We start from the raw sequence: 21,041 nt of genomic DNA on the forward strand, positions 1-21,041 counted from the left end.
TGAGCCACTGCGCCAGACTCCTGGCCTGGTTTTCTTCACTGCCATATCCTAGGACCTGGAACAGCGCCTGGGATGTGGATGGAGGGAGGCAGGAATGAATGAATGGATATATGAACGCAGGCTCCCTGAGCTCTCTTGGCTGATGGCAGGGCTAGCGTTAAGATCCCATTCTGCATTCTGCACCAGAGCTGTCTCCGTCTCTGACGCAGGCTTTGGGACTGTGCCTGAGCCAGCTGCTGCGGATGCCCTTACGGCAGGCGGGGAGCGAGGCTGCGGCCACAAGGGGGCAGTGGAGAGCGTTGCAGCCTCCACTGCTTGCCGCCAGTCATCCTGGTGGTGATGGGTCGGCTCGGCCTCTGCAGGGAAAGTCTCTCTCTATTGTTAGGGTTTGGGTTCACTATGACCTGCTCGTGAGGCATCGCTGCACTAGCTGTCTGGCCCTGGCTTCCTGTAGATGGGGCCCTTCAACAGCATGGTCAGTGTCTCAGGAGAAAGGACCGGTGTGTCCTGCCAGGGCTTGGCTGACTGTGCATCTGGCCTGGGTGTTCTGCTAGTGTTGGTCTAATCATATTTATTTATTTATTTATTGAGTCGGATTCTCACTCTGTTGCCCAGGCTGGAGTGCAGTGGTGCCATCTCCGCTCACTGCAACCTCCGCCGTCCCGGGTTCAAGCGATTATCCTGCCTCAGCCTCCTGGGTAGCTGGGATTATGGGCATGTGCCACCATGCCTGGCTAATTTTGTATTTTTAGTACAGACGGGGTTTCTCCATGTTGGTCAGGGTGGTCTGGATCCCAACCTCAGGTGATCCGCCCACCTCGGCCTCCCAAAGTGCTGGGATTACAGGTGTGAGCCACTGAGCCCGGCCTGGAGGTAGGGAGGTTACTCTTTTAAATAGATGTCCCGGCCAGATGTGGTGGCTCACGCCTGTGATCCCAGAACTTTGGGAAGCTAAGGCAGGCAGATCACTTGAGGTCAGGAGTTTGAGACCAGCCTGGCCAACATGGTGAAACCCCATTTTTACTGAAAAGACAAAAATTAGCTGGGCATGGTGGCAGGTGCCTGCAGTCCCAGCTATTTGGGAGGCTGAGGCAGGAGAATCGCTTGAACCTAGGAGGTGGAGGTTGCGGTGAGCTGAGATCGTGACACTGTACTCCAGTCTGGGTGACAGAGAGAGACACTATCTCAGAAAAAAAAGAAAGATGGCCAGGAAGGCCTTGCCAAGCAGTCCTCTGAAGGCCACAGGAGGGCAGGAAGGAACCCTGTGGTGTGGAGGAGAGCCTTTGGGCAGAGGGCAAAGCCAGTGCAAATGTCCCCGCCTCCCTTGGGACTGCCCTGTGATTCTGCTTCTCTGGGTTGTTGACCCACCAGGCATGTGCCGTTCCCCGAGAGCCCCTCTTTCCACTCCTCCTACCCCTATTAGTAATATCTTCATAATCACAAAGTCAGTGGAGACCGGGGCCCTGTTACTTGGCCCTGGGCGCTCCCCTCCGGGCTGGGGAGGCCCAGACCTTGCCCCGCTCCCCTCCTGTAATGCGCGCTTCGGGCCCCACCCTGTGTCCTGGCTCTCGGCTGCCCTGACCTCGTGCTGCCATGAGTTGCTATGGGCTGAGCCTGGGAATCTTGGGTCTCTTGGTGAGAATTCCTCAGGCTAGTGGAACTGTCATCACAGAGCCACATGTGGCCAGAGCGCCTGCCCGCTCCTGTCCTTTCCCTGCCCATCGTGCTGGAGTCTCTGGGGCCACACCCATTGCCTGTGACTAGCACTGAGACCTTGTTGACACCAGCAGCCCCCACCACAGGCCTCCCTTCATTTGCCCAGAAATGTCAGCCCCTCTGTGGGCTTCCTCTGGAGGGCCCCCTTCTCCCTGCCTCACTGCTTCTCCCAGAGATGTGGTGGGAGTCTGCCACCTCCCCGTCTGTGCCCAGGACCCCCTGCCTGGGGCTCTTCTCAGCAGCCACCTGTGCCCTCTGCAGCCCTGGGCATCCCGAGAGCCCCGGCCCTCTGCTGGCCTCAGGCCTGGGCAGGCGTGTGTGTGTGTGTGTGTGTGTGTGTGGCAGTGGGATGTGGGGGGTGAGCCCTTGCTGAGGTCTCACATTAGACCCTCCCTCTGGGGGGGGCAGGGAACCTCTCCTCCTCCTCCTACCCGACTGTTTTTTTTTTTGATGGGTATTTGAGGCCTGTTTATTATCCCTGGCCCCTTTAAAAAGTAATCTATTGAGGTGAAATTCACATAACATGAAACTAACCATTTAAAAGTGAACAGTGGCACTGAGTGCATGCGCAGTGTTGTGCAGCCTCCACCTATTTTGTTCCAGAACATTTTTCTCACCCCAGAGGAGACCAGGTGCCCAGCAGCAGCCTCCCCATCCCCCTGTTCCCCACCCAGCCCCTGGCCACCTCCAATGTGCTTTGTCTGCTCTGGGCATTTCGCATAGATATGGGACTGTTTGTGTCTGGCTTGCTTCCCCTAGTGTAACTTGTTTCTTCCCCCCCCCACCTGGAATAGCTTATTTAACTTTTTACTTTGAGATAATTATAGGTCAGGCACGGTGGCTCACACCTGTAATCCAGGCACTTTGGGAGGCCGAGGTGGGTGGATTGCCTGAGCTCAGGAGTTCGAGACCAGCTCGGGCAACATGGTGAAACCTCATCTCTCCTAAAATACAAAAAATTAGCCAGCTGTGGTGGCATGTGCCTGTAATCCCAGACACTCGGGAGGCTGAGCAGGAGAATCCTTTGAACCCGGGAGATGAGGTTGTGGTGAGCCGAGATCTCATCACTGCACTCCAGCCTGGGTGACAGAGCAAGAATCCGTCTCAAGAAGAAAAAAAAAAAAGAAATACAGAGTCATGGGGACTTGTAAAAACAGTACAGAGAGGTCCCATGTTCCCCCCAGGGCCTTTCTGTTCTCTCTGTAGGGGAAGATGGGCGATGGGCTGGGGATTTGGGGCAGGCATTGGGAGAGGGCAGCCATCCCTTGGGGACCCCTAGGCACTGCCCTGCAGTCCGGGCTTACCTCCTTGCAGGTTCAGGTGTCTCCTCTCCTAGGGCCTCAGGCTGGCCTGGGCGCTGCCACTGCAGCTGTGAGTGTGGCCCCTCTCTTGGCCGCCCCCTCCTGCTGCTGCCCATCGTCCTCTCCCAGCAGCTAGCCGGCACTCGACGGCTGTTCTCTCCTTCCTGGGCCCTGGTTTGGTGCCCGGGTTGGGGGAGCAGGGTAGGATTTCACCCCTCCCACTAGCAGCTGGCTGGACAGGGAGAGGGGCTGGTTGTATTTTAAGCTGTTGAGTGGTTCAGCAGGAACTCGGAGCCCTCCTCTCCCTGTGGATGCTGGGCTGCCTTCCTGCAGGCCACACGGGCTTGGAGGCATGTGGGCACTGCCTGCTTGGGGCCCAGGAACTATTAATATACTTGCAGCCACAGGGCAGGCCCCGTGCCTACCCAGGGCCCTGCTGTGCTAACCCTTTCCCATGTATCCCGCCCCGTGTCCTCTATCCCTCTCCTACAGATCCCCGTGGTGGGGCCTGGTGTCCCATGTGGGGTGACCGAGCTCTTTTTCCTGGCCCCTGCCATGGGCCAGCTCTCTGCTCGTCATCCCTGTGGCTTGGAGGGGTTCAGTAACCTTCCCCGAAAGGCCACAAGGCCAGGCAGAGCGTGGAGTTGACAGCGGGGACTCAGAAGGCCCCATGGGCTAGAATTTCCTCACTGCTGGGCCCATTCCCACCCTCATGTCCAGGAAGGGGTGTGAGTGTGTCATAGCTGGGGAAGTGGGTCCCCATGCTGTGCTGACCGCCAGGCCATCAGGGGAGTGGGGATCTGAGCCAAGCCTCCCATCCCATGGGGTGCACCCCCATCTGTCAGGAGTCACCTGGTGCATCACGCACATAGTCTCAGGGGAATTTCACAGTCCTGGAAGGTTGTCCGCTTCCTACCTGCCCCTGGCTGAGGGCTAGAGAGAGGTGACATGCCTGGGGTCCCCCAGGAACTTCAGGACAGGGCTGGTTTTGTATAGACCCCGAGTGCAGGCTGCTAAGCCCCCTGCGTCTCCCACTGTGGTTGGGAGCATGCGGGAGGGGTGACCAGCCTCTCTGGCTTTACCATGGTGCCCTCTCCTTCAGGGTGCCTGGCCTGGTCTCCCTGGGCTCTGGGTGGGTGGCTCTGCCCTGGGATGGGTCTGGCCCTGAGGTTTGTTTCTGAGCATTGCGTCCTGCTCCTTTTCCTCAGGCAGCCTCTGGGGGCCCTCTTCTATGGGTAGAAAGGGTCCGCCAAGAATCACTGTCTGGTGGCTGACTTGGGAGGGACCCTTGTATAATGGGATAGCACTGACTCCTGCGTGTGGGGGTCGGATCCCCAGGGACTACTGTCCAGCCCTGCCCCTCTGCATCCCCAGCGTCCATCACTGGCCTTAGGGCTCAGGGAGGGTTGGGCCGGGCTCCGCCCTCAGGGGCTGGCATAGGCCTGGCTCTTGGATGCAGGAAGCACCAGGCTTTAGGGGGCGCAGGTCCTGGCTGGGGGTGCGGTGTTTGCACTAACTTAGTGGGAAACATGCCCCACAGGTGGCTACAAGTGAGAAGCAGGTGGGGCGGGAGGTCAGGGAGGCCTCCTCAGCCCAGGCTGGGGGCATCTGCCTAAACCTTCCCCGAGCCCTAATCCTTTCCACACTCGGAGAGAGGCTCTCTGCACCAATAACTCCGGAATCTGTCACCTCCCTGGTAACACAAATGCACAAGGAAAATAATCCAAAGTGTCTCTTACAGCTCAGAAGGGGAAGTGGATGATCTGTCTGGCAGAGTCTCAAAATAGCTGGGATTTCTCCAAGCCCAGTCAACTCTCCAGGCCTGAGCTGCGAGCCGAGGTCTGGGTGGCCTGCTGGTCTCTCCCCCTCCTCCGGCCACTGGCTCTGGGCAGGGTGGGGGCTGGGAGGTGTCGCCATGTCCATCCCCAGGGCTCTTCCTGCCCTGGTGCTGCTGACGGGCTGTGAACACTCAAAAGCTGCTTTCAGGGCATACTGGCTCCTGGGGGGTGACTCTCAAACCCCCCTCAGAGAAGGTCTGTGGCTTAGGTTCTGGGGGGTCGCAATCTGGTAGTTTTATATTTAGCTGGGCTGTGGCTGTGGTTGCCACTCGGGTTACATCTGGCACAGGAGCCGGCAGCACCAGGGCCGGCACGGGCTCCTTTCCAGCACCGCGGCAGAATTTGATCGCGCCTGCCCGGCCCAGGGCTGCTTCGCGTGGGGAGGTCGGTGGTGGGGGCTGACGGCCGGCAGCTGGGGCTGCTGGCCATCGTGGGCAGAGCTGAGCAGCAGGGTGGGTGGCAGGCAGCATGGACATGAACTTGAGCTTGGTGGCCCGGGAGGCCACCCCAGGCCTCCTCCCTGGTCTCAACGGGCTCCCCAGGCCCGCACCCCCAAAGGTGGCCAAGAAACCTAAAAAGGCTGTTCTCTTCTTCGAGGTGGAGATTCTGGACGCAAAGACAAGGGAGAAGCTCTGTTTCCTGGACAAGGTAGGACTGGGGTACGGGCTGCCCTGGGCCAAGGGCACTAGGCCTGGAACCCTGTTCCTTCCAGCCCAGGAGCTGTCCAGCTGGGCCCTTCATGCCCCACCCCCCTGCCCTGTGGAGGGGTATGCCCTCACTTGGGGTAGGGTGGATAGCTGTGGCCCCTGGGTGTGGCAGAAATGGAGTCACGGCAGCCTCAGTGGACCCTGCAGGGATTTGGGTCCTGGGAGGGTGGTAGAGGATCACCTGCTGAGGCCAGGCCTGGGGGAAGGGACTTGGGCTGTCTGTCCCTGGGGAAGACAGAGGGCCTTTGCTCCTGGGGGGAGTCATGGGTGAGGAGTGGAGAAGAGGGGCAGAGAAATGCTTATCTGCCTCTAGCCGGCTGGGGGCATGCTGGCCGAGGCCCACGCTGTTCCCACACTGGTAGGGGCCTTGCTGCTCCTTCCCTGACCATGGAGGCAGAGGCCTGGACCCTAGGCCTTCCTGCTTCCCATAGCTGCAGCCCAACTCACAGCCTGTCCTCTCCTTCATTACCTCCCCATCCTGGGTCCCTGTGGCCTGTGCTTCCCTCAGGTGGAGCCCCACGCCACCATCGCAGAGATCAAGAACCTCTTCACCAAGACCCGTGAGTCTGAGACCTGGCCACACTGCCATCTGCAACCCCTCTGACCAGGAACCTGGGGTGGGAGGGATCCTGTCCTGCATGCCTCTCCCAGGGCCTGCAGAGATGCCCGTGTGTGTGGCCCAGGCTTCTGGGGTGTGACTGGGGCTGGCGCCCCCACGTGGCACTCCGCAGGAACGCCCTTGCTGGGCTCTGGAAAGGGACAGGATCCCGCTTCTGTCCGTGCTCTTCCGGCCAGTGGCCTGGAACTGCACGGTCCTGAGGCCTTGCCCCCGGTGGGGAGGAGCTGTGGGGGTCCCTGCATCCTGGGAACCCTGAGACACTGACACAGCTGCTGGGCAGTGGACCTGCTGAGCCCTGCCAGGCTGTGGGCTGTGACTGCCCTTTTCTCCCCGCAGACCCGCAGTGGTACCCCGCCCGCCAGTCCCTCCGCCTGGACCCCAGTGAGTATAGCTGTCCGCTCGGCCCACCCCCTGGGCTCCTGGGTGGCAGTGGGAGAAGGCCAGGGCAGCCCCTGAGCCCTGGCCTGCCTTTCTGCAGAGGGTAAGTCCCTGAAGGATGAGGATGTTCTGCAGAAGCTGCCCGTGGGCACCACGGCTACACTCTACTTCCGGGACCTGGGGGCCCAGATCAGCTGGGTGACGGTGAGTCTTGACGCTACCCATGGCCTCCTTTCCCATCAGCCGCACTGGGTAACTTATCTTGCCCCCTCTACCCTCAGGTCTTCTTAACAGAGTATGCGGGGCCACTTTTCATCTACCTGCTCTTTTACTTCCGAGTGCCCTTCATCTATGGCCACAAATATGACTTCACGTCCAGCCGGCACACGGTGGTACAGTAAGTGGGGCAGGTGGGGGGAGGGTAGGGGAAAGCGGAAGACCTGCCGGACCAGCCCCCGCTGAGCCCGCTCCCCCCGACCAGCCTCGCCTGCATCTGCCACTCATTCCACTACGTCAAGCGCCTGCTGGAGACGCTTTTCGTGCACCGTTTCTCCCATGGCACCATGCCTTTGCGCAACATCTTCAAGGTGAGAGCCCGCTCTGCCTCTCCGCCCCATCCCGCCCCCGCGGAGCCCCACCCCTAGAGACCCTAGCTTCACCCCTGGGCCCCTCCTGTTCACCACGCCCTCACAGAGCCCTGCCTTAGTCCCACCCCTGCCTCACCCTGTCTGCCACACCCTTGCAGAGCCCTGCCTAAGCATCACCCCTTGGCCCCGCCCATTCTCTGCAGCCCTGCCCCCACAGAGCTCTGCCCCAGCCTCACCCCAGGCTCCTGTCCTCCCCTACCATGCTTCCAAGTCCCTAGGGATGAGACACGGGCAGAACCTGCCCTCTCCAGCGCTGGCCCAAGTCCCATCCATGCTCTGCTCCCTTTCAGAATTGCACCTACTACTGGGGCTTCGCTGCGTGGATGGCCTATTACATCAACCACCCTCTCTACACGCCCCCTAGTAAGTAGCCTCAGACTGTGCTTCCCTCCCCCACTGGGCCCTCCCCTTATGGGCTCCCCTCCTTGCTTCCTTTTCAGCCTACGGTGCTCAGCAGGTGAAGCTGGCACTCGCCATCTTTGTGGTAAGGAGGCTGGGGGTGGGGATGGTGTTGGGGGGAGCCTGGGTGGCTCTGGGCTGATCCTGTTTCTCTGACAGATTTGCCAGCTTGGCAACTTCTCCATCCACATGGCCCTGCGGGACCTGCGGCCTGCTGGTGAGTGCCTGCTGGGGGGCAGGCGGACAGCTGGGCTGGGTGAGGGGGTCTGACTTTTCGCCCTGCCTGCCAGGGTCCAAGACTCGGAAGATCCCATACCCCACCAAGAACCCCTTCACGTGGCTTTTCCTGCTGGTGTCCTGCCCCAACTATACCTACGAGGTGAGGGGCTGCCTTGCTCATCCCTCTCTGCCCTGGGGCTTGGGGTCCCATGTGGAGGGGCCAGCCTCTAGGAGGGGGCACCTGGCTGGGCAGCTGCTTTTGCCCCTTGCACAGAGAGCATTGGGAGGTGGAGACCACTGCCTCCCCGCTCTGGGGACTGGGAGGCATGTGCTGCTGGGTTTCCGCTGTATACACCCATGCCTACATGGGAATTGGGCTTCCACCCCTGACTCAGAAAGCAGGGGTGTGAGGAGGTGGCTGGGTGAGTCCAGGGTAGCCACATGCACGGGGTGGGCGAGGCTGGTGGAACAGCGGTCCTTGCCCAGCCCTGCTGGCCCTCACCTTCCGCCCCTGCCCACAGGTGGGGTCCTGGATCGGCTTCGCCATCATGACACAGTGTCTCCCAGGTGAGCCTGCCGCCCTGGCCAAATAAAACCTGCTCCTCCAGGCAGGCAGCTCCTCCCTCCCTGACGCCCGTTCTTCCCTGCAGTGGCCCTGTTCTCCCTGGTGGGCTTCACCCAGATGACCATCTGGGCCAAGGGCAAGCACCGCAGCTACCTGAAGGAGTTCCGGGACTACCCGCCCCTGCGCATGCCCATCATCCCCTTCCTGCTCTGAGTGCTTACCCCTGCCTGGGCTCTGGGGGACGGGCGGGACTCACAGCTCTCCAGCACCTGGAATAAAACCCGTCTGCCCCAGTTGGACTCAGGTTCTGTGTGTTTCATTCCGGGCTTGGGGATCACCACACTGCCCCTCACTCTCCCCAGCCTCCAGTTGGCACGGTAAGAGGGGGCTCAGGCTGAGGGGCCCAAAGGTTTTATTTGGCTGTTTCATAGGGTGGGGGGCGCACCCCCTACAGGGCCACCTCGGGGGCCACTTTTCCGGGTCCCTGGCCTTTGGCCAACTCTGCCGCCGCCTTCTTCTCCCGCCGCTGCTTCCGCAGGAGCAGCCGCCGCTCCCGCTCGAACTCCTTCATGCGCATCACATAGCTGGGGCAGAGCGCCAGAGGGACTGTCAGGTCCCTGGCCAGGACATGGCCCCCACCCTCCAAGGCCCTGGAAGCGGAGGGGTTGTCCCAGAGCACTGGAGGGGCCTCTGAAGAAGACAGACCTGTGTGCCTGTGGCTTGGGTCTGGGGTCTGCCTACGCAGGTGGCAGGGCCTCCCACTGGAACCCAGGCTTGGCCACGCTCCCAGGAGGCTTCAGCCACCTGCCCTGTCCCCATCCACCAGGCCCCTAGAGAGCCCTATCTGGGACTACGGTGGGGCCAGGCTAGAAACCTCAGGGTCATTTCAGGATCCTGGCCTCAGGAGCCACATCCTGCCTAGGGCCAGGACCTGGATTGGGGGGGGGGGTGCAAACCAGAGATGTGGGGGACTCTAGCAAGCCAGGGCTATGGGGGACTCCGGTGGGCCAGGGGAATGTGGGGCTCGGGCGGGCCAGGGACTCACTCTCGGTGCTCGCAGTACTCCCAGTCGTGCCGCTCGTGCTTGCAGGCCAGGATGTTGGGGAAGTTGTCACGCTTGCACTTGAGCAGCCGGATGAGGTAGTGGGCACAGTAGTCCCGCAGCTGGAGCCTCAGCTGCGCGTCCATCATCTCCTGCTGTGTGGCCACCATCTCTGCAGGGAGTGGGTGGGGTTCAACCAGGCCAGAGGCCCCCCACCCCAATTCCAGGGATCCCACAGGGACCGAGGCACATGGCATCAGGAAGCCACACCTCAGGGTGTCCCCCATGGACATCCAGGTGGCAGACGGCAGTGGATGGCAGCTGCCTCTCAGATGCACTGTCCTGAAGGGGACTCCGTTTCCAATTTTCACAAAGGCCACTCCAGACACCCTGGCCCAGGCAGAAGGCTCTCCCTCACCCAAGGCACCTCAACTCCCACATGGGATCCTCGCCTCCCCTCCCCCAAGGATGCCTGCCCCAACTCTCAACAGCCCCACTTTGCATGCAGAGTCCCAGCTCAGAACTCACCTTCTCCCAGAGCACCCCTTAAGCCCCCAACCTGCACCTGGAGCTCCAGTCAGCACTCGTAGCCTTTCTTGTCTGAAACCTGCCTGAGTCCCAGCTCTGCACTGGCTGGAGGCATGGCGTCTCTCTGAGTCTCAGAACTGACCCTCAGGTCATGGACGTTACCCAAGCATCCACTGAGCTAAGAGAACCTGTAAGGTACTTAGGCACGGGCTCAGAAGACAGCTGGACTAGTCTGGGGTCCCACTTACCTAGCAAACCCGACTTGGGACAAACCTTAAGGAGGATGCCAACGGGGGCATTAGGAATCTTGACAACTCGCCCCCAACCTGTGCTTGGCAATCCGGCACTCCTTCCCCGCCGTCAGACCTGACCCCTGGCCCTCCTGACCTCCACATCTTTCTCTGTCCCAGCTCCTTCCCATCCGCCAAGTGAGACAGACACATTCACGTCTCAGTGGCAGTTGTTCCAGGCTGGCTTGTCTCCCCTCTGCTTCCCAGCTGCGATTCTCTCATCCCACTCAGGCCCAGGTCCTCCTCTCCAGCCCCTTGTCCTACTCTCTGGCTTCTGCCCCAGCCCCTCACTGCCCAGACCCCACTCTCACCGGGCCACCCAACAGCCCAGGACACCAGCATCCCGCCTGTTGGCTGGCTTCTTTCCTGTGGCTCCTCCCACATCCCACCTCCCAGGTTCCCTCCCATCTCTATGGCTGCCCTGCAGCCTTGTTCAGAGAGCCTTTTTCTTTTTTTTTTTTTGAGATGGAGTCTCACTCTGTAACCCAGGCTGGAGCACAGTGGCGCGATCTCGGCTCACCGCAACCTCTGTCTCCTGGGTTCAAGCGATTCTCCTGCCTCAGCCTCTCAAGTAGCTGGGATTACGATGGCCCGCCAACACACCCAGACCATTTTTGTATTTTTAGTAGGATGGAGTTTCACCATGTTGATCAGGCTGGTCTCGAACTTCTGACCTCAAGTGATCCACCCACCTTGGCCTCCCAAAGTGCTGGGATTACAGGCATGAGCCATCATGCCCGGCCTGAGAGCCTTTTTTTCTGCTGCCACCCCATATGTAGATGAGCCTAATGTGGTCCCTCTACCTGACACCTCGCTTGTGCCCCAGGCCTGGGTATGACCTGTAGCCCCTGGCCGTTCCCTAGGCGCTTGGAGTTCCAGGTGGCAATCCTAGACTCCTCTCCTTTTGCCTCAAACTTACAATCAGCTAGCAGCCAAGACCTCACAACACCTACTGTGTGCTTAGTAGTTGGGATACAGCAGGCAACACAATGCACAAGCGTCCCTGCCCTCAGAGGGAGACATGGAACAGACAGAATGCAGAGCGCCACAGTGTGCCTGGCAGTGCTTAAGCATTAGGGAGACCAGCCTGCGCAGCACAGGAAGACCCCATGTCTAGAAAAACAATCAAATGATCTGGGCATGGTGGTGCACACCTGCAGCCAGAGCTATCAGGAGGATCGCTTGAGCCCAGGAGTTTAAGGCTTCAGTGAGTGACAGGTACGTCATTGCACTCCAGCCTAAGCAACAGAGCAACCACCTCTGTAAGTAAGTAAGTAAATAAAAAATAAATAAATAAATAAATAAGGGCCTGGCTCGATGGCTTTTGCCTGTAATCCCAGAGGGAGGCCGGGATGGGTGGATCAGTTGAGGTCAGGAGTTCCAGACCAGCCTGGCCAACATGGCAAATCCCTGTCTCTACTAAAAATAGAAAAAAATGAGCCAAGCGTGGTGGCATGCACCTGTAATCCCAGCTACTCGGGAGGCTGAGATGGGAGAATCGCTTGAACTGGGAAGGCGGATATTGCAGTGGGCAAAGTGACTGGCTGAACGGGGGTGGAAAGGAGGAAAGCAGGGCAGGGGACGGTGGCCTAGGAGGGAGGGAGAGTGAAGGACTGGGAGGTAAGAGAAAGGCCAGGCAGCATAAGGAGTCCACCGGAGAACCAATTGGGAGACCAGTCAGAAGGGACTGCAGGAACGGAAGCCCAGCTAATTTAATAATAAAAAAAATCTGGCCAGGCACAGTGGCTCACTCCTCTAATCCCAGCACTTTGGGAGGTTGAGGTGGGTGGATCACCTGAGGTCAAGAGTTCGAGACCAGCCTGACCACCATGGTGAAACCCTGCCTCTACTAAAAATACAAAAAGTTAGCCGGGTATAGTGGCACATGCTTGTAATCTCAGCTACTCAGAAGGCTGAGGCAGGAGAATTGCTTGAACCTGAGAGGCAGGGGTTGCAGTGAGCTGGAGATAGCACCACTGCATTCCAGCCTGGGCAACAGAGCAAGACTCCATCTCAAAAAAAAAAAAAAAATTGTAGAGGTGGGGTCTTGCTATGTTGCCCAGGCTGTTCTTAAACTTCTGGCCTCAAGCGATCCTCCTGCCTCGGCCTCCCGAAGCACTGGGATTATAGGCACGAGCCATTCTGCCTGACTCAGAGTTGTTTTTTTCTTATCTTCCCCATCACTATGTTCAGTTGCACAGGGACAGGCACCAAGGAAGGGAAGGGGATGAGTTTATCCAGAGTAAGTGAGCAAGAAGGGCAGCGGGTTGCTGGCGTTTGCAAAGCTGATCTTGGGCAAAGCAGGATATGTGAGGCAGTGGGAGGGAGGTGGACGGACCAGTGGACTGCAGGTTCACTGGGGTGGAAGGACTACCTGGAGTGAGGACACTGGAGTCATGATACCACCTCCCAACTTTCTCTCAAATCCAGGCTGCTTAGAGGTCTGTCTCAAGCTTGTTGCCCACTCAGCAGACAGCAGGACCTCTGGGCCAACCAAACCTGATTGTGCCCCTCCTCTGCTTAGAAGCTTGGCTCTGCCACCTCTCTCTGATCAATCCCTACCTAGGCCCCGTCACATCTTTTTCTTTTTCATTTTTTTTCCCAGACAGAGTCTCACTCTGTCACCCTGGCTGGAGTGTGGTGGCCTGATCTTGGCTCACTGAAACCTCCGCCTCCCTGGTTCCAGCAATTCTCCTGCCTTAGCCTCCCAGGTAGCTGGGATTACAGGCGCACACCACCACCCCCGGCAAATTTTTATATTTTTAGTAGAGATGGGGTTTCACCACGTTGGCAAGGCTGGTCTCGAACTCCTGACCTCAGGTGATCCGCTGTCTTTGGCCTCTCAGAGTGCTGGGATTACAGGTGTGAGCCACTGTGCCCAGCCTAATTTTTGTATTTTGTAGTAGAGATGGCGTAATTTCCCTGCCTTAGCCTCCCAAAGTGTTGGGATTACAGGCATCAGTCTCTGGGCCGAGCCACCCTTCACATCTTTGTTTCCAGCCACTGCCTCCTGGAAGCCTGCCTGCCTGGATACCCCCCAGCTCTGCCTGATTCTACTATCTTTCCCACTGAGCTGTGAGTTCTCTGGAGACAGGGCCTGCATCCCTCCTGTTCCCTAAGGTATCTGCAGTGCCTAATGTGGGGCGTGGTCCAGAGCTGGCGCTCTCATGCCGGTGATATTACTACATTAAAAACAAAAACAAGGAGGCTGAGGCAGGAGAATTGCCTGAACCCAGGAGGCGGAGGTTGCAGTGAGCCGAGATCGCGCCATTGCACTCCAGCCTGGGTAACAAGAGCGAAACTCCGTCTCAAAATAAATAAATAAATAAATACAAAAACAAACACAGGAACCAAAAAACAGTAGTGGCTCACATCTGCAATCCCAGCATTTTGGGAGGCTGAGCAGGATCACTTGTGCCCAGGAGTTTGAGACCAGCCTGAGCAACACAGCAAGACCCCCATCTCTAGAAAAAATAAAAAAATCAGACTGGCATCCTGGCACACTCTTGTAGTCCCAGCTGCTCGGGAAGCTTAGGCGGGAGAATAGCTTGAGCCCAGGACGTCGAGAATGCAGCGAGCTGTGATGGAGCCACTGCACTCAGCCTGGGCAACAGAGCAAGACCCCATCTCTATGAACAGTATAAAAAATCAGCCGGACGTGGTGGCACACATCTGTAATCACAGCTACTCGGGAGGCTGAGGCAGGAGAATCGCTTGAACCCGGGAGGTGGAGGCTGCAGTGAGCCGAGATCGCGCCACTGCACTCCAGCCTGGGCAACAGAGTGAGACTCTGCCTCAAAAAAAAGGCTCGGCCCAGCTCTGCGCGCCGCATTTCTGCCCGATCCCCCACTTGTCGCCTTTCTTTTGTCCCCTGGCTTTTGCTCCAGCCGTACCCTTGGCCTGGAACACCTCCACACTCAGGCGGGGTCACGCGCGTCCTCTGAACTCATCCGAACAGAGTCTAGACGCAAACCTAAACACAACACGCGAAGTTAGAGCCCAGCTCTGGAGAGCCGGGGGTTCGGGGGTTCAGGTGCCGGAACCCAACTCCCTCCGGCCGCGCCTGCGCACTGGGCCTCACCGCGCTCCTTGCGTTCCGGTAAGCCATAGTCGGGAGGGAAGGTTGGCAAATTCAGGGGGTCGGGTTCCTTCGAGGCATCGCCCAGGTAGCGCCGGACCAGGTGCGCCCCCATGGCTGCAGTCGCCGCAGATTCCTGCAGCAGCCGAGGGTCACCTCGCTCCTACCCGGAAGCACTGACCCCTCAGCCAGGCGTGGCTTCCGGGTTGCTTAGCCCGCGGCGGAGATCATAGAGATGAAGGCCTCCAGAGGGCCGCTCCGGTCCGCATGGCGTCACCTCGCGGACAGGTAGAGGTGGGACAGGTGCTGCGTCCCCTCGCAGGGTATAGTTGGACGGGAGGGCACTTCCCTGAGACTGGAAATCTATCTGGGCAGGGCAGAAGGGGACGACGTGGGATTGAGACCTCCCTCGAGCCTATGTGGGACTATTCTGGTAGCCTGAGGCTAAAGCACATATTAAAATTATTTTTTCATATATTTTCCAAAAAGTGTATTCTTCTAAAACATTAAAATTTCTCTTTAAAAAAGCACAATATCGATTATATCGTTAATGTATGTAATTTTGAATAAAGTTTTTTTTTTTTGAGGCACAGTCTCTGTCGCCCAGACTGGAGTGCATCGGTGCAATCTTGGCTCACCGTAACCTCCTCCTCCTGGGCTCATATCATTCTTCTTCTTCGTCTTCTTCTTCTTCTTTTTTTTTTTGAGACGGAGTTTCGCTCTTGTTACCCAGGCTGGAGTGCAATGGCGCGATCTCGGCTCACCGCAACCTCCGCCTCCTGGGTTCAGGCAATTCTCCTGCCTCAGCCTCCTGAGTAGCTAGGATTACAGGCACGCGCCACCATGCCCAGCTAATTTTTTGTATTTTTAGTAGAAACGGGTTTCACCTTGTTGATCAGGATGGTCTCGATCTCTTGACCTCGTGATCCACCCGCCTCGGCCTCCCAAAGTGCTGGGATTACAGGCGTGAGCCACCGCGCCCGGCCTTCAAATGATTCTTCTGCCTCAGCCTCCTGAGTAGTTGGGATTACAGGCGCCGGCCACCACACCCAACTAATTTTTGTATTTTTAGTAGAGATGGGGTTTCGCCATGTTGGCCAGGCTGGTCTTGAACCTGACCTCAAGTGACTCCCCCCGCCTCAGCCTCCCAAAGTGCTGGGTTTATGGGCGGGAGCCAACGTGCCTGTCCAAGAAATATTTTGATTCAATTTAACATAAATAAAAGTTATTCATAAATACAATTATTATGTTATTATTTTTCGAGACAGGGTCTCATTCTGTCGCTCAGGCTGGAGTGCAGTAACACAACCATAGCTCACTGCAACCTTTAACTCCTGGGGTCCGGAGATCCTCCTGCCTCAGCCTCTCAAAATGCTGGGATTACAGGCATGAGCCACCGTGCCCCGACAAAAACAATCATTTAAAGCTGAAATTTTAAATAAATTGTATCAAAATATATAAATGTAATCTTTATATAATTTAAAAATATATATATAATAAATAGTATTAATATCTAATTTATATTTTACCCCAATCTGACAAAGCTTGTATTAGACCCATCTGCTGTCTGCTGGGTCTAGAGGCCAGAAAGGTAGGCATGGCTCCTGCATTGCAAGCTTACAGTCTAATGGAAGAGAAAACCATAAAAAAATATGGGCTAGGGCGGTGGCTTACACCTGTAATCCCAGAGCTTTGGGAGGCTGAGATGGGAGGACCACGTGAGCTCAGGAGTTTGAGACCAGCCTGGTAATATAGGGAGATTCTGTCTTTACAAAAAAAAAAAAAAAATTAGCCAGTGTTGTGGTGCACGCCTGTAGTCCCAGCTACTTGGGAGGCTGGGGCGGGAGGATAGCTTGAGCCTGGGAGTTCCACGCTGCAGTGAGCCGTGATCTCATTACTGTACTCCAGCCTAGGCAACAGAATGAGACTCTGTCTATACAAATTCCCAGGTGATGTGCTGTCACTGCTCTAGGGATCAGCTTTGGGAGATCTACTCAGCTAGATCTTCATGTGTTGACATGGGGAAGTGACTGCTGATACATTAAATGAAAAAAGCAAGCTATAGAGAATAGACAACTGGCATTAGAGACTTTCTTTCCAGGGCTACCTGTGTGACCTGTCCCTATCTCCAGGCCGCCGCGTTAATTGGTGATTCTTGTGACCTTCCAGACTCAAGGGGGCAGCCTTCACCTTGTGATTGCTATGAATGGGGCTTCTGGAGTTGTGCAGTGCACAGCCTGCACATATGCACCTGATACCCCTGCCTCGTTCTGGGTGTCTCTCCTTAACCTCCCTTCCTCTGGGCTTCAGCTACTCACCCAGAGGTCAGAGCCCAAAGGGATCCCAGAGAGGCAAGTTACAGTACTAGCTTACTCTCCCTGTGTGACCTCTGGAAGGGATTTTATTTCTTGGAGACTGAGTTTACTCATCTGTAGAACGAGGTCCACAATACCTATCTTATGATATTCCCTGCCAGTGAGGGCTCCCCTCTTGGGTCCCACCCCTTTCCTTGTTTTATTTTTTATTTTTTTGAGACAGGGTCTTGCCCTATTACCCAGGTTGGGGTGCAGTGTCATGATCTCGGCTCACTGTGGCCTCTGCCTCCTGGGCTCAAGAGACCCTCCTGCCTCAGCCTCCCGAGTAGCTGGGATTACAGGTGTGTGCCACTACCCCTGGCTAATTTTTGTATTTTTGTAGAGATGGGGTTTTGCCGTGTTGCCCAGGCTGCTCTCAAACTCCTGGGCTCAAGCGAACCTCCCACCTTGGCCTCCGAAAGTGCTGGGATTACAGGTGTGAGCCACTGCACCTGGCCATATTTTCCTTCTTAGCACTTAGCACCATTTAAGGTGTGATCCATTTGACTTATTTATTATTGGCTTCTTTCAACTCAGCTCTGTGAAGCAGGGAGTTTTGTCTGTCTTGTTCACCGCCATATTCCTGCACCTAGATTCTCCTGTCTGAGTCTCCTGAGTAGCTGGGATTACAGGCACTGCCACCATGCCTGGCTAATTTTTGTATTTTTAGTAGAGATGGGGTTTCATCATGTTGGCCAGGCTGGTCTCAAACTCCTAAACTTAGGTGATCTGCCAGCCTCAGACTCCCAAAGTGCTGGGATTATAGGTGTGAGTCACCCTCTCAGCCTATTTATTTATTTTTTGAGATGGAGTCTTGCTCTGTTGCCCAGGCTGGAGTGTAATGGCAGGATTTCAGCTCACTGCAACCTCTGCCTCCTGGGTTCAAGCGGTTTTCCTGCCTCAGCCTCCTGAGTAGCTGAGATTAGAGGTGTGTGCCACCACACCCGGCTAATTTAAAAAAAAAATTTTTTTTTTTTTGAGATGGAGTTTTGCTCTTGTTACCCGGGCTGGAGTGCAATGGCATGATCTTGGCTCATCACAACCTCCGTCTCCTGGGTTCAAGCAATTCTCCTGCCTTAGCCTCCCGAGTAGCTGGGACTACAGGCATGCACCACCATGCCAAGCTAATTTTTGTATTTTTACTAGAGACAGGGTTTCACCGTGTTGACCAGGATGGTCTCGATCTCTTGACCTGGTGATCCACCCGTCTTGGCCTCCCAAAGTGCTGGGATCACAGGCGTGAGCCCCTGCTCCCAGCTGGGGTGAAGGTGAGTTTAGCAGCCTGTGCTGAGTCTCCATCACCCATGATTCGTATCCTTCCTGTTTTTTCTTTGTCAACCGCCCACCAAGGAGAACTTCCTGGGTCCCCTGACCACCACCCCAGGGGACTTTTCTTTTTTTAAATACAGAGTCTTGCTCTGTAGCCCAGGCTGGAGTGCAGTGGTATGATCTCGCTCACTGTAACCTCTGCCTCCTGGGTTCAAGCGATTCTTCTGCCTAAGGCTCCTGAGTAGCTGGGATTACAGGCAGGCACCACCACACCCGGCTAATTTTTGTATTTTTAGTAGAGAACAGAGTTTCGCCATGTTGGCCAGGCTGGTCTTGAACTCCTGACCTCAGATGATCCTCCCTCCTCGGCTTCCCAAAGTGCTGGGATTGCAGACATGAGCCACCACGCCTGGCCAACAGTTTATTGGCCAACCTGGTTTATTGGCCACAGTTCCTGCCTCTCGCCTTCTTTCCTTCCCCTGCCCTCCTGTCCAGCCCCATCTGGCCTGTACCAGGCAGGGGCTGCATTAGCACTTTGTGAGCAGAGCAACCTCAGAGGCCCCACATGGGACCTGAGGTGGGGAAGGAAATTCTGAGTGGTGTCTGCGCCTTGCCACAGTCTGCTGGTTGGGAGACCAGGTGCTCTGGGGGATTCAGTTTTAGGGAAGGAGGAAAAACAAGGTCAGTGAGGCCTCAGCAGAAAATTCCCAGGGCAGAAAATTCATTTCTGCTTATAGGGGCAGACAGAACATTTGTCTCTAATCCAGGCGGGAGTGCTAGGGACACCCAAGGATTGCTGAGGGTGGCTGGCTGGTATTGGAGGGATGAGAGAGCCTGGAGGGGTGGGGCTTCAGGGCTGGTCAGGCAGGAGGTCACGCATTCATTCAACAAACATTCATTGAGTACCTACTGTGTGGGAGGCAGTGAACAGGACAGATACAAATTCCTGCCCTCATGGAGTTGAGCTGCTAATAGGTGGAAGACAGGTAGAGAACAAGATTAGGGAGTGAGGTATGTGAAATGTGAGATGGTGATAAGACTGTGACAGGTCGGGTGTGGTGGCTCAAGCCTGTAATCGCAGCACTTTGGGAGGCCGAGGAGGGCGGATCACGAGGTCAGGAGATAGAGATTATGGCCAGCATGGTGAAACCCCATCTCTGCTAAAATACAAAAAAATTAGCCAGGCATGGTGGCGGACTCCTGTAATCGCAGTTACTCGGGATGCTGAGGCAGGAGAATCGCTTGAACCTGGGAGGTGGAGGTTGCAGTAAGCTGAGATCACGCCACTGCCCTCCAGCCTGGTGACAGATTGAGATGCTGTTTCCAAACACACACACACACCAAAAAAAACAACTGTGACAATTAGGGGGGCAGTTAAGGGGAAAAATGGCAGATAGAGTTGATGAGAAGGGCTTGTCTGGAATTTTATTTTTATTTTTTTTGAGACAGTGTCTTGCTCTGTTGCCTAGGCTGGAGTGCAGTGGTGCAATCATGGCTCATTGCAGTCTTGAATTACTGGGCTCAAGGAATCCTCCTACCTCAGCCTCCTGAATAGCTGGGACTACAGGTGTGTACCAACATACCTGGCTATCTTTTTCACTAATATCTACAGTGTGTAAAAATGTGATATGATAAACATCAGAGCGACGTTTCATTAATTTTATAGAGACAGGTCTCCGTGTCTTGCCCAGGCTGGTTTTTCACCATGTTGGTCAGGCTGGTCTTGAACTCCTGACCTCAGGTGATCCACCTGCCTTGGCCTCCCAAAGTGCTGGGATTACAGGCGTGAGCCACTGCAGCTGCCATCTACTTCTTTTTCTTTTGTTGTTCTCGCTATGTTGCCAGGCTGTTCACAGCTGTGATCACCATGCACTGCAGCCTCAAGCTCCTGGGCTCGAGGACTCCTCCCATCTCAGCCTCCTGAGTAGCTGACACTATAGGCTCCCGCCACTGCACCTGTATTTTCCTTCTTTTTCTACTTATGACTATCTGACATAACTTCTAATATAGCTGAGTTAATTATTTTATTCATTCTCTTTCTTCCTGTTGCTGCTCCCAAGGGTAAAATTTTTTGTTGTTTACCATTGTATTCCTTGTTCTGATGCATTAGAGCTTAACACAGACTAGGTGGTCAGTACACATCTGTTGAATCGATGAATGAACAAATGAATCCCCGTTGGACATATCAGGAGACCAATGCTCAGAGATGTTGTTCTACACCCCCGAGGTCACACAGCAAGAATGGGCCTGAGCCGGAAGCAGCCTGGGCTTATACCCTTGCTTTATTCAGTTAATGAGGCTGGAGTCCAACATCTGTTCCTGAATATCTGCAGTGTGCCAGGTCCCCAGGGATGCCATTGGCCATGTAGCTATCACCCCTGTACCATGAGGCCACCCAGCCTTTATTGTAGGAAGGTCCTTTCACCTTTACGAGTACTCTTTTCTTTTCTTTTTTTTTTTTTGGAGACAGGGTTTTTCTCTGTTGCCCAGGCTGGAGCACACTGGTGTGATCAGATCTCACTGCAGCCTCAATCTCCTGGGCTCAAGTAATCCTCCCACATCAGCCTCCCAAGTAGCTAGATCTAAAGGCAGGCACCACCATGCCCAGCTAATTAAAAAAATTATTTTGGCTGGGCGCAGTGGCTCATGCCTGTAATCCTAGCATTTTGGGAGGCCGAGGAGGGCAGATCACAAGGTCAGGAGTTCAAGACCAGCGTGGCCAATATGGTGAAATCCTGTCTCTATTAAAAATACAAAAATTAGCTGGGCATGGCAGCATGTGCCTGTAATCCCAACTACTCGGGAGGCTGAGGCAGAAGAATCACTTGAACCCGGGAGGCAGAGGTTGCAGTGAGCTGAGATCGCGACACTGCACTCTAGCCTGGGCGACAAAGTGAGACTCCATCTCAAAAAAAAAAAAAAAAAAGAATTTTTTTTGGTATAGTTGGGGTCTCACTTTGTTGCCCAGGATGGTCTCGAGCTCCTGGCCTCAAGAGATCCTCCTGCCTCAGCTTGCCAAAGTGCTGGGATTACAGGCACCATGCCCCGCCCAAAAAGCGCTCTTGATGGGCAGACATACTGTCAGTCCTTT

General features: G+C 55.9%; 4 protein-coding genes across 32 annotated transcripts in view; 2 read left to right on the top strand and 2 right to left on the bottom strand.

Annotated features, from left to right (window-relative positions):
* Window positions 1–3,169, bottom strand: part of DNAJB1 (DnaJ heat shock protein family (Hsp40) member B1) — a 43,334-nt gene extending 40,165 nt beyond the window's left edge. For both annotated transcript variants that reach the window (XM_035284998.3, XM_078360822.1), the window contains exon 1: window positions 3,021–3,169. The gene's annotated coding sequence lies outside the window, so the exon portion shown is untranslated. The remainder of the gene's footprint in view (window positions 1–3,020) is intronic.
* TECR (trans-2,3-enoyl-CoA reductase) overlaps window positions 1–8,682 on the top strand; it is a 36,596-nt gene extending 27,914 nt beyond the window's left edge. For 2 of the 3 annotated variants that reach the window (XM_078360824.1, XM_035285003.3), the window contains 12 exons: window positions 5,453–5,503; window positions 6,071–6,122; window positions 6,518–6,562; window positions 6,660–6,763; window positions 6,841–6,956; window positions 7,041–7,146; window positions 7,497–7,569; window positions 7,647–7,690; window positions 7,765–7,822; window positions 7,896–7,984; window positions 8,346–8,391; window positions 8,475–8,682. In XM_078360824.1, coding sequence (XP_078216950.1) covers window positions 7,123–7,146; window positions 7,497–7,569; window positions 7,647–7,690; window positions 7,765–7,822; window positions 7,896–7,984; window positions 8,346–8,391; window positions 8,475–8,602 — 462 coding nt within the window. In that variant the 5' untranslated portion in view covers window positions 5,453–5,503; window positions 6,071–6,122; window positions 6,518–6,562; ... (1 more) ...; window positions 6,841–6,956; window positions 7,041–7,122 and the 3' untranslated portion in view covers window positions 8,603–8,682. Of the gene's footprint in view, window positions 1–4,823; window positions 5,051–5,452; window positions 5,504–6,070; window positions 6,123–6,517; window positions 6,563–6,659; window positions 6,764–6,840; window positions 6,957–7,040; window positions 7,147–7,496; window positions 7,570–7,646; window positions 7,691–7,764; window positions 7,823–7,895; window positions 7,985–8,345; window positions 8,392–8,474 lie in introns of those variants that run through there. The other variant, XM_054249477.2, reaches the window with a different exon arrangement.
* Window positions 8,683–8,784: 102 nt separating this feature from the next.
* NDUFB7 (NADH:ubiquinone oxidoreductase subunit B7) lies at window positions 8,785–14,513 on the bottom strand. Its single transcript, XM_002761828.6, has 3 exons — window positions 14,331–14,513; window positions 9,435–9,603; window positions 8,785–8,973 (listed from the first exon to the last, which is right to left on the bottom strand). Exons 1-3 carry the CDS (start codon window positions 14,440–14,442, stop codon window positions 8,838–8,840), a joined length of 417 nt encoding a protein of 138 aa, XP_002761874.1. The 5' UTR covers window positions 14,443–14,513; the 3' UTR covers window positions 8,785–8,837.
* Window positions 14,514–14,539: 26 nt separating this feature from the next.
* CLEC17A (C-type lectin domain containing 17A) overlaps window positions 14,540–21,041 on the top strand; it is a 36,692-nt gene continuing 30,190 nt past the window's right edge. For 16 of the 26 annotated variants that reach the window (XR_013531088.1, XR_013531089.1, XM_078360819.1 and 13 more), the window contains exon 1: window positions 14,540–14,615. The gene's annotated coding sequence lies outside the window, so the exon portion shown is untranslated. Of the gene's footprint in view, window positions 14,616–17,828; window positions 17,950–19,419; window positions 19,518–21,041 lie in introns of those variants that run through there. The other 10 variants (XM_054249465.2, XM_078360805.1, XM_078360809.1 and 7 more) reach the window with 3 other exon arrangements.

This window comes from Callithrix jacchus, chromosome 22, assembly GCF_049354715.1.
Source record: "Callithrix jacchus isolate 240 chromosome 22, calJac240_pri, whole genome shotgun sequence".
Taxonomy (NCBI): domain Eukaryota; kingdom Metazoa; phylum Chordata; class Mammalia; order Primates; family Cebidae; genus Callithrix; species Callithrix jacchus.